At 34.8% G+C, this 12,422-nt stretch overlaps 1 protein-coding gene across 2 annotated transcripts in view; it reads left to right on the top strand.

Annotated features, from left to right (window-relative positions):
* The window catches only part of Cdc40 (cell division cycle 40), a 45,514-nt gene extending 35,436 nt beyond the window's left edge, over window positions 1–10,078 (top strand). For both annotated transcript variants that reach the window (XM_013022430.1, XM_013022431.1), the window contains exons 11-15: window positions 1,272–1,387; window positions 1,597–1,730; window positions 5,693–5,769; window positions 7,136–7,280; window positions 8,943–10,078. In XM_013022430.1, the coding sequence (XP_012877884.1) occupies window positions 1,272–1,387; window positions 1,597–1,730; window positions 5,693–5,769; window positions 7,136–7,280; window positions 8,943–9,120 (650 nt within the window). In that variant the 3' untranslated portion in view covers window positions 9,121–10,078. The remainder of the gene's footprint in view (window positions 1–1,271; window positions 1,388–1,596; window positions 1,731–5,692; window positions 5,770–7,135; window positions 7,281–8,942) is intronic.
* Window positions 10,079–12,422: the final 2,344 nt, after the last annotated feature.

Below are 12,422 nucleotides of genomic sequence, written 5' to 3'. Positions count from 1 at the left end.
TATATTACAGACTGTGATAGACAATTTGCTCCAGGAAAGTTAGAATGAACTTGTGACTTAGAAATTATGTAATCACTTAATCACAATCAAAAAAAAAAAAAAAGAACTTCGGGGAAGGGAGGGAGGGAGGGGATGGTAGGGGGAAAAAAAAATCAAGCTGTAGTGTGGGGTACGGTGGCTCACACCTGTAATCCTACCTACTCAGGAGCCTGAGATCTGAGAATAGTGGTTTGAAGCCAGCCCAGGCAGAAAAGTCCCTGTGAGACTCTTATCTCCAATTAACCACTTAAAAACCAGAAGTGATACTGTGGCTCAAGTGGTAGAGTGCTAGCCTTGAGGATAAAGAGGCTCAGGGACAGAGCCCAAGCCCTGAGTTCAAGCCCCTCAACCAACCAAAAAAAAAAAAAAAATCAAGCTGCAATATAAAGTATGTAAAGTTCATACACATTACAGTGATTTTTTTTTAATGGCAACCATATCTATGAGCTTGCTTTAACTACCACCAAGATCTAAATATGGAACACTTCCAGCACTCACTCAGGCTTTTTATGCCTTTTCTAATTTTCTTTTGCACCCACTCCTGGTAACCACAGTAACTACTCCCTCATCACAGATGCATTTTGCCTGTTCTGGAGCCTCTGATAGATGGAATCATAGCATACTTCCCCTTTTTTGTCTTAAGCTTTTTTCATTCCACATAATATCTAAGATTCGCTGTGTGACTTATACCAATCATTTGTTTTTTTAATTGCTCAAAATATTCCACTGTATGAATGAAACCATAACATATCTATTCAACAATTGATAGTATAAATTTACTTTTGAAAAAATGATTTTGTGTGTGTGTGTGCATGCGCTAGGCCCAGAACTGAGTTCCTAAATACTGACAGTGAGCTTTTTTGCTCAAAGCTAACGCTATTCCAGTTGAACCAAAGGGTGTGTGTGTGTGTGTGTGTGTGTGTGTGTGTGTGTGTGTGTGTGTGTGTGTGTGTGTGTGTGTGTGTGTGTGTGTGTGTGTGTGTTAAATGCTCAACACAAAATGTACTCATTACCTTACTCATGTAACTGTAAACCCTCTGTACATGTTAACAATAAAATAAAATTTAAAAAAAATATTTTAACCATTAAAAATTTGTGGAAAGGAACAGTAAAATACAAGCAAATATATTAAACAAAATATATTAAACAAATGACCACTAGATCTTAATGCTACTGTCCTCTTTTCATGGTCTGATTTATTTTCCTTACTTAATTTGAGTCTTTGTTTTTAGGACAATGTATATCAAGGTTTACAAACCGAAAAGTGCCCTATTGTGTCAAATTCAATCCTGATGAAGATAAGCAAAATCTCTTTGTGGCTGGGATGTCTGATAAAAAGATTGTACAAGTAAGTCTTTCTGAATTATTTTTGTTAAATTTCTGAGCTTTAAGTGTATTGGAAATGTTTGTTACTTTTTATTGATGCTTGGTACTTGGGAGAAAGCAATTAATGCATAGAAGTATGACTTATTTTTCCCTCTCAACCTGAGAAAATTATGTCATTGTTGATTTTTCACTCCACTTCTGTCTTTAACTTTATTGTTCGTGCTTGTACAGTGGGACATTCGAAGTGGAGAAATTGTCCAGGAATATGATCGGCATTTGGGTGCTGTCAACACCATTGTTTTTGTGGACGAGAATAGGAGATTTGTGAGCACATCTGATGATAAGAGCCTTAGAGTTTGGGAGTGGTAAGTTTTCATCAGTAGAAAATCTGACTTATACACAGCAAGGTATTTAAAATTTGTTAGACAAAGACAAGACCAATAATGTGCAACCATTTGAATATTTTCACATCTGTGATTCTTACAACAAAGATCCTTCTTCAAATATAACCTGGGCACCAAATTTTATGTAAACTATTTTAGAACATGTGTACAATGCATTGTTTAATGTCCTCAAAATCTAAGTTTCCTACTCTTCACAGCCTTTGGATCTTCTTTCCAGAGGACATGTATTTTAAATTGCTTTTCTTGTAGTAATAATAGCTATTTATTGTGCAAGTTACTCCCTGTCATCACCCTTGTACAAATATTTGCTTGTTGAATATAATCAGAATATGGTGGTTTATTTTGATTTCCTAGAGAAGAAAACAATTTTCCTAAAGTCAAGAAATAGCAAAGCTAGTTTCCTTTAGTATGATAGGTCATGTTTTATGATTTTGTTGCAAACAAATACATGATAAACTTTTTGTTAAAATCAGTGTTTGGATGGAACTCAACTTGTTTTCATAGTTATGAAGCATAGCTTAAGAAGCGGTTACGACTTTGCAAGGACTAGAAAGTGTGTCTTCCTTCTCCCAGAAGTTATGCTTCTTTAAGGAGAGTAGGCAGTCTTGAGGATAATTGTCCAGTTCCTCCTAAGACTGAATTCTTTTGCAGTGATTGGGCCCTAACTATTGTCAGGACAATTTGGATAATTAAAGATGTAATATAATTTAACTGAAATTTCTCCCACACTACCATTATACCCCTTCTGGTTATAACTAGTTGCCCATGCTGTATATGTAATCTTAACATACAGTGTTATCCTTAAGGTCAGTCCATGGTTTGAGATGCCTTATAGCTAAGATCTTCTTTACTACAGAAATGGTGCTTCTTACCAAGTATCTGATGTGAACACCAGGTTTTATATAAACCATCTTAGTTCATGTGCACAGTACTCTTTTGTTTTTGAGGTAATTATAGTTCAATTATATTAAACATTTCAATTCTATTTTAAGATCCATTTTTAAATGTAGAATGGTATAAAAGAAATTGGCAAATATTTAAGTGTTATACCAGTTACAAGGCTTAATATCTCTCTTCTACTTTAGAACTTTGGACAACAGAGTTTGCTTTGCTTAAATCAATTTGATGTAATGTTAGCTTTTTTTTTCACCTCTGATCTTAGGAAATACTCTTAGAGACATGGCACTGTTTTGTTAGAAATTATGAACCTCCTTTAGATTTTCATTTAACCATTAAGTACGATTCGTGTAATCATTAATGACATAGCATTTATGAAATTTTTTCTATATAGCAGTCATTATGATAAGTGTTTTTTTCCCTGAGCTCTTGATTTAATATGCAAAGCAGTCTTACAAGATAGGTATGTTTATTATTTCCATTTTCTATATAAATTACTAAAATAGGTTAAGTGATTTGTCTAAGGTTATTAAATAGGACTTGTGAATGGGTCAGAATTCAAATTGGTCATACTGATTCCAAAAACTTGGAGTTTATGATTTTATGACTAGATAGATGCATGAAGGGACTGGCTGGTGAAGAAGAATGTTGAATTTAGTTCAGTTAGTGAGAGAGCAATAAATGTGAAGCTCACTCTTGCTTCAAAAGCAAATAAGAAACAAAAACAGCTGGGATCCTGAGCTCTCACAGATACCCCTAAGAGTATGACTAGTGGTACCCATCATCTGGCAGCTTGCAGAGATGAATGGAAGCCTTAACCTTCTCAAAGTGAGAGCTTACCTCAGCAGCAAGGAAGGAAGCACTGGAGCCTGTACCCAAACCATGTTTACCAGACCTGTGTGTCCTGTACTGCTTTGAGCAGCACAATGATACAAGAACACAAGCCAGAGGAAACTGGCCTTGTTAAGCAATACTACTGTGCCAACAAAAGGCTGCAACTTAGTTCTGAAGGAGAATTGGGAGTTGTGTATTCAATAGCTAACTACATGAAATGTCATAGACATGTCTATTCCCAAAGATGTTTATTTGGTAATATATTTTAATAGAAAAATTTAAAGTTTGATAAATATTACATTTTTATTTTAACAATTTCATAGACCCTTGTTCATTTTTTTATGAATTCACTTCCAAACAGATTATTTGAAGATGAATCCCCAGTTTATTATACTGAATTACAGTATAATTAGAAAATAGTGTTGTGGTTATTAAATTTAACTATGACTAGCAGACATTTTTACTAAAAGTAATGAAGTTCATGGTAGTTCAGATTCAGTTCAATTTAAGATTCGTTGAAATAATGATCCATTTGATTTTTTTGTTTATGGTTAGGAAAACACTATTATAAACCTAGAAAATGTTCTTGCTTCAATCTGTGTTTTAAATTGTTAGCAACTAACAATAAATTTGAGGACAAAAACATGAATTTCTTTTAGGTCCATTTTTACCATGGCTTAGAGTTGTACAGGGCTGGAGACCTGACAAAAGTTATACCTTCCTTGTTATCCCTGAGAGCTTTTTCATCTAATAATCATTTGATCCTCCTCCTAGGTGGTATAGTAACTAGATGGAGAATATTCTTACATGGAGCCAAATATTCATTGTTTTTTAATAAAAGTATTGAAACATGAGCCCTACCTTGAAACTGAAATTGCTGCTTGATATCCCAGTCATCAAATTCCATTTTGCACACATTACTGTAAAAACTGTTTTTAGTTCATGAGAATCAGCAATATCAACTTCTTTCAGAATTACACAATTCTTTTTATTGTGGAGAATAGTAAAAATGAAAAGGTGCCTAGAACTTTTGATAGTTCTAAATTTAGATGACCCTTTTTGCATTTTCTTTTTCTTTTCTCATGGGGCTTGAAACTAGGCCCTGGCCACTGTCTCTGACCTCTTTCGCTCAAGACTAGAGCTTTGCCACTTTGAGCCACAGCACCACTTTCAGTTTTCTGGTGGTTAATTGGAGATAAGAGTCTCACGGGGACTTTTCAGTATAGGCTGGCTTCAAACCATGATTCTCCGATCTCAACCTCCTGAGTAGCTAGGATTACAGGCATGAGCCAGTGGCCTCTTTTTGCATTTTGTTTTTATTCTTTTTTTTGGGAGGGGGAGGTCTGGTCCTGGGGCCTGAACTCTGGGCCTGGGCGCTGTCCCTCAGCTCTTCAGCTCAAAACTAGCACTCTGCCACTTGAGCCACAGTGCCACTTCCGGCTTTTTTCTTTTTGCTTATGTGGTACTGAGGAATCGAACCCAGGGCCTCATGCATGCAAGGCAAGTGCTCTACCACTGAGCCACCTTCCCAGCCCCTGTTTTTATCCTTTATATCACTCACTTTTATTTTAGTGTTTTTCCCCCCTGTACCATAAACTTTCAAAATGCTTTGCATGTAGAAGTAAATAGTCTAGGTACCAAGCACTAAATCTTCGTGGCCCTGGTTATTATTTCTAGAGAGGTTAAACCAGCTCTCAGGTGCCCACAGTGCTACCTGTCATCCATTTACATTGCCAAGGGCATTAGAACACCGGAAGCTGCAGGCAGGGTGATGAGTTGAGGTTGGCTGGCGGGTGAAGTAGCATTCCCTATAGACTTGCTCAGACATCTTGCCTCTGCTACTATGGTACATTTTAAGATGAAGTCATTATTAAAGAACATTTAGCAACAAAAATTTTAACCTAAAAGGCCAAAGCTTAAATCTAACTTTTAGAAAATAAAAATCTCTGGCACTCTTACACTTTTCATAGGAAGCCATTTATAAAGCAAAAGCTTTAAAAAGCACCGCAGTGTTATTTTGTGATTTTCCTTTATCCAAGAAGTTTAATGAAAAGTTTCAGTAAACATGTAATTTCAAGAATTGGCTTTTTCTTAGATGCTGTTCTTTTGTTTTGGAGATAATTCTTCTAAAGTTGTTTTTGTAAATTACTTGCCCTGATATACTGTTTTTCATTTTTTAATTTTTTTTTTAGGGATATCCCTGTGGATTTCAAATACATAGCAGAACCCAGCATGCATTCCATGCCTGCAGTGACTTTGTCACCAAATGGTGAGTCGTGCATAGAATGTGCTCCCGTTAACTGAGCTTTCACGACACAGTGTATTGCTAAGTGTCATGAGAATGTTGGCCACTACCTCCCAGGGTAACTTTGTCACAGTGCCACATTAGTATCAGGACACCTTTTCAAAATTAGAAATTTTTTGTTTTATGTGAGTCACCTCACCTTATTTTGAAAAGTGAAAATAAAAGAAACAATGACTTACAACTAATATTTACTGAGTATCTAAGGATTTCTGATAATCCTTCCTTTTTTTCTCTAGTAATTCTTCCAATGGGATCAAATTCAATAAATCATTCAGTAAGCTCTTCTCTTTGAAAGGGATAGGAAGTTCAGTCATATTCCCAATAAGAATGCCTGAGCAATTCACTAAAAAAGATTTTCTCAAGCAAAAGCAAAAAAGATAAATATTTTATACTGTTTTCCATTCAATAGTTCATTGCCTTTTAAGAACAAGATACTTTATGCTGCACACACAATGACATTATATCCATATTATAGCTTTACATGAGGGTATTGAGCAGAAAACCTGAGATTTAGGGACCATTGTCTTTGAAGCTAACTCACATAACTACTGTAAGTATAGAACAAGGATTAGGAGGCAAAGAATTTGCTCCTCTGTCTGGACATCTGCACAGGCAGATCGGGGTCAGTCTTCAATTGTCCTGTCATTCTTAGGAGAAGAACAGCCTGTCTGGATCCTACTTTGATATTATGAGGCAGCTACATTCCATGTAACTTGTTTTTAAAACCAAACTATTTCACATACTATGCCCATCTTGAATAAGATCATTTGCTCACTCAGGCAGTGTTAGGACCTTCCCAAGAATATAGGATGCAAGTAAATACTGTACTTTAAGGTCTAAAAGCTGTATGATGCTTGGGTACATGAAAGCTATGTGCCTTTTAAAAACAGTATAGTTTTGTTCATCAAATGTGTCATTTGGTGATAATCCTAGATTTTTCTCACCAGAATTAATCTTTCCCTCATAGTTAGCCACAGATAGGGAAGTTGATTTTTTCCTCAAAGTTCTATTTTCTATACATATTATAAATTAATTCCACTCAAATATTTTATTTAGCTCCTTAGAGTTACCGTATTTACTATTTTGTAAAAAAGCTTTTATATGAGCAGTAGTCAGTAGTAATAGGATTATAGGTACAGTATCTATTACTTCAGATAAAACTATCTTTTGCCTGCCAGTAACTTATTTTATAACAATTTACAGCTGGCACCAGCTTTATTCTCTATTATTATAAAATAATTAGGAGCAAAAAACTGGCAGTGGACATCCTTAAAATATTACTTAATTTTTTATTCTTTCTCTAAAATATCTCATTTCTTGAATTTTACAGGAAAATGGTTAGCATGCCAATCAATGGACAACCAGATCTTAATTTTTGGAGCACAGAACAGATTCAGGTTAAATAAGAAAAAAATTTTTAAGGGCCATATGGTTGCAGGCTATGCTTGTCAGGTAGACTTTTCACCAGATATGAGGTAAGTTTAAATCGTCTATTCTCATATTCAAATATGATGATATGATACAAACTCTTGTATAAATAACAGTACTTTACAAGTCACTTTCACATGTATTTATTTGTTTGAGAAATAGGTAATCTGTCAAAATAAAGGCAAGAACAAGTTACAAAATTATATTTTGCTTTTCTTTAGGCCCCTCAGTATATCTCCTCATATTACTTAGGCCTGTGCCTTTTAACTACCCAGTAAATCTCTGGCTAGCTACATCACCAATGCTTTCTCACCCTCTCTCCCTCCCTTTCTCTCTCTCTTTTTGTGCTCTTACTATGGCTTGAACTCAGAGCCTCAAGATCTCACATGGCTTGCTTGCTCACTGCTAGAACTGTACAACTTAAGCCAAACTCCAGTCCAGCATTTTACTGGTTAATTGGAGATAGAGTCTCTCTAATTTAGGAGGGGGAGGGGACTTCAGGTAGCTTCCAACCTTGTTCCTTTGATCTTAGGCTTCTCAGTAGCTAATGTTAAAGATGTGAGCCACTGGCAACCAGCTTATTTTTCTTTTTACTCTAAGCAAAGCTATAGACTGAATAACACCAAAATGATTGATTCTATAACTCAGATGAAAGTAACTTTAGCAAATTTATCAGTGCTGAAAATTGAAATCCAGCTTTTGATATTTCTAGGTCACACTAATTGTGAAGCCTACAGTCTTACTAAGAGTGAAATTACTCACTCATTTCCCCATTCCTAGCCAAAATAAATAGGTAGAAGAAATTTAGAAATCCCTGTGTGTTTAGTATGATGATTAGTACTTATGCTTACCTTTGATTCAGTTTTGGGTATATTCATAGGACAATGAAGTAAAAATATAATTAAGAAGGTAATAAAGTTCATGTAGTACTGTTTATCTGATGTGTTCACTGGATGTTTTTGAAACTGGTTGTATGTTATTTCAGACTGTTTACACACTGATTGTGATTCATTATGGCCCGCTACGACTCCTAGTTTGTCTAATTACAAATAATTCTCTAACTCACTCCTATAATCTGGGTTACTCAGAAGGCTGAGATCTGAGAATCTCTGTTTGCAGTCAGCCCAGGCAGACAAATTCTCCAGATTCTTATCTCCAATTAACCACCAAAAAGCTGGAAGTAGAGCTGTTTCTCAACTGATAGAACACCAGCTATCAGCAAAAATGCTGAGGAAGAGAAAGCACAGGTCCTGAGTTCAAGCCTGGTTCCAGAAAAATTAATAAAATTTTCTAGGACCACATATAGTAATTCATGCCTGTAATCTTAGTTACTCCAAAGGCATAGGTAGGAGGAACACAGTTCAAAGACAGCTGAACCAATAGTACAAAATCTTATTTTCTTTAAAAAAAAAAAACTAAACTAAAAACAAAAGAATGGAGCTCATGTAGCAGAACAAGCATGAGGCCCTTAGTTCAAATCCTAGTACTGCCAAAACAATAATAATAATAATTTCCTACTCTTAGATTGCTAGCTCAATGGGGTGGTAGTTTAGGTAGAAATTCAAATTATAGCCTATCTTATGATTCTGAGTGTTGTGTATTTTCATTAATTTGTTTTAATGAAAGTAAAAAGACACATTTTGGTTATTGACCCACTTTAGCCCTTTAAAATGTTTGAATAATGTGAATTTATTTTTCTTCTGTTGCAGCTATGTGATTTCAGGAGACGGAAATGGAAAATTAAATATCTGGGACTGGAAAACCACAAAACTGTACAGTCGGTTTAAAGCTCATGATAAGGTGTGCATAGGTGCAGTGTGGCATCCACATGAAACTTCCAAGGTCATCACATGCGGGTGGGATGGTCTCATCAAATTGTGGGATTAATGGGAATAGCCCTTCAACTACCTAGGATCGTTTTTTGATCCAAAGTCATATTTAACTATATTTAATTATTAAATGTTAGTTGACAACTTGATTTATAGATAATGTTTTCCTTGTATGGCCTTATGAAATTGAACCATTGTTCAAAAAAAAGTTTGTAAATTTGCCTCATATAATTTCATTGGTAACTTCATTTTGTTCTTTATAGGTGTTATTTAAACAAAGAATGACCATTGACTTTCTATTTGACAAGCCATTCTTGTTGCTGGGCAGTTTGTATTTATCCCCATATGACATTACTGAAAGGATCTCTTTGGTGTCAAGAAAGAACCCCTTCTTGGGTTTGGGATCCAGAGAAAATAATGTAGTGAATGACTAAGAAAGATAACATATATTTACCAGTTCAACTAAAAGGGTGATAAAGAACAGGGATAGTGTAATTTAATATATACTCAAAGAATAAAATCTCTCCCAATTATTGTTCCCAGTACTTTTAGTGGAACAAGTTCTAATCTTTGGCTTCATGAATTTCACAGTTTTTTTTTACATACATTCTATATTTTTAGTTGTAAATCAGTCTTTGATTGCAACATCCCTGAAATTATTAAACAATGTAAAATTAAAAATTAGATACTTCCTCATCAGTGTGCACAGGAAGCAAAGAATTACATTATTTCTGAAGCTGGAATTCGAGAGAATGAGCCACTGTTCTGAATTGATGTTCACTGTCAGTGTGGATGTGGCCACACCCTCAGAAATCACGGCTGGTGTGTCATACACAAATGTTACTCCTGAAATCTCCTCATAGGAGGCAGAGTAGAAAGACATTTTAGCATTCTCATTTTGCTTGTGGATCCAAAAACCAGAACTTTTTAGGATTATAAAAAAATGAAGGGGGAGAAAAATGACACTACAGGAAGATATCTAGAGTTCCCCAGTCTGAGAAGCAGTGACTGTGCTTAAAAAAAATAGTAATAATAATGACAGTATAGTTAAAAAGTTTTAGATTATGAAATCTCAACAGCCTCTTGAGTATAGTCACTAATAGCACTTTAGTCTGACAAGTTATTTCTCCTGCTTTACAAATCTATGTTAGTTGTTTAAATGGCTTGAAATATTTCAGAAGGACCGTATGACAAAAATGGGCTGATAGCTGTTCCAAGTGCTGTCTTAGAGAGCAAAATCATGTTGAGTGTTGATAATTTAAGAACATCACCTCTGAGGCGTGTGCTACTATCCTTGCAGCACAGGTTTCTTGCCCTTAGAGAGCTTCTGTTTTTAAATTTAAGAACGCCTGGCAAATAGGACTAGGCTTTTTGTCACATATGAATGAATTTCAAAGAAGAAAATAGGAAAAGAGCATAAAAGTGCATAGGCATATTGAATCATAGGCACACAATCATACTGCCTAGCTGCTGCCATTTCTGTATCTTTTGGGAAGGGTGGAATGTAAGAGGAAGGAATTCAGATTAAACATTTCTTTAGTCCCAAGCACTGGTTTTAATAAATGTGGACTATTGAAATGTGATGGGATTTAAACTGTTGTTCAGCACCAATATTGTATATGTTACAAATCATAATTTCTAAATCTGGATTTATTTTTTTGTGTTTTTGACTTTCTAAGCTAAGTAGCTGTATATAAAAGTTTTCTCTGTTTTTGAAAAGATCCTATTTTTAAATAAAGCATTTTTTTATATAAAGTGTTGTTGAAGTGTTCATTGTGAATTATACAAGACATTTTTGTAAATGTAAACACTGGAATGATTAGATCAAGCTAATTTGCATCCATTCTACATACTTTTGTGAGAACATTTAAAATCTACTCTTTTGGCAGTCTTTAAGTCTACAACATATTGCTATTTATTATAACCACTATTCTGAACAACAGCTGATACACAATATGTATCTGTAGCTGATACTTAGCAATGGGGGTCAGTACTGGGTATACTCGGCTTCTCTACTGAAATAATCCAAACTAAAATTCAAACTTGGCCAGAAAAATACTTCATTCCAATTTTATTATACAAATTACAAAAATAAAGTTATTTTGTGTGAAAAGTAGATGAAGTCATCGGCTTTAGAAAACATTTTAATACATTGAGAAGCACCAAGAAAATCAAGCCCACTTGATTTTCTAAAGATCTTAAGTGTAATATTATTTTTAAAGTTTAACAATCTCCAAATTTAGGCAGTTTGGGTTATGGTTTCATATAAGATTCAAATACCTCTTTCAATGTAGAAAAAAAGCTATTTGAACATAAGTGTATTACTGACTTTACAAAGTTCCATCAATCAGATAGTACAAAAAAAATTTTTTTACTTACAAAATAAACAAAAAAGGGTTAGAGATGTAGGTCAGTAGTAGAAGTTTTATCTAATACACACCAGGCCTTGGGTTCAATCCATTTTTTTGTTGTTGTTGTTAAAAAGAAAAGAGCCAACAAATGTATAGCCAGCACAAAGAATAATGACTAATTCAGCTTGGAGGTATCATATTGTCAAGTACAGATCATCTGTTTAAGTGAGGCCTTCCTTTTATGCTGAGCTTGGCTTCCTGACTTAATCCACATTTGGCAAAACCCAAACATTTAATACTAAGAAATTCAAATTTTGGACTATTTACTAAAAGCTAACAAGGCAGAAATGCTGACAGATAGTCCAGTAACATATTGAACTGAGCCCTGTAAATTCATGGATTTACTGGTTTTCTACCCTGTTGTAAATATTACTAGACTTGCAGTCAGTTCTGATAAAAAGTTGTTCACTTTTCCCTGGGTCTCTTCATGTGAAAGTGTCAAATAACTATAAATACTTACATGACAACTTAGTATAATGACATCAAACATAACCATGATAGAAAAAGAGGCAAGGGAGAATTATTTTATCTTTGACTTTCACCTCAGTGTGTGGCACAGTTCGTTCTGAAAGGCAGCTTCCAAATCACATCCTCATGTGTCCATTCACCTGAAGAAGCGCAAGTCTTTTTAATCATTTGATAAGAGCATTATTAAATTTGTATTTTTATGAAACACTACCCTTGTCGTCGCTAATTAAGCAGATTTATGTCACAGATATTCACATTTATCTCATTTATCTTCAGGCTAAAGACATTTTAAGCAAAGAACAGTCATTTAAAAATGCCAAGTGATTGTGGCCTTTCTAAAGCCCAAGTAAAAAAATGCCAAGTGCTGGGACTTGGTACTTGCCAGAGCAAGTATTCCTCCCAGGCCCTCCAAGACCTTTTCTGGCAGACATGGGGTCCTTGTGTTTCTTCAATAAGCTACTTTTAATTAAATAGATGGTTT

This window comes from Dipodomys ordii, unplaced genomic scaffold, assembly GCF_000151885.1.
Source record: "Dipodomys ordii isolate 6190 unplaced genomic scaffold, Dord_2.0 Scaffold62, whole genome shotgun sequence".
Taxonomy (NCBI): domain Eukaryota; kingdom Metazoa; phylum Chordata; class Mammalia; order Rodentia; family Heteromyidae; genus Dipodomys; species Dipodomys ordii.
This window is presented reverse-complemented; position numbering and strand designations above follow the sequence as displayed.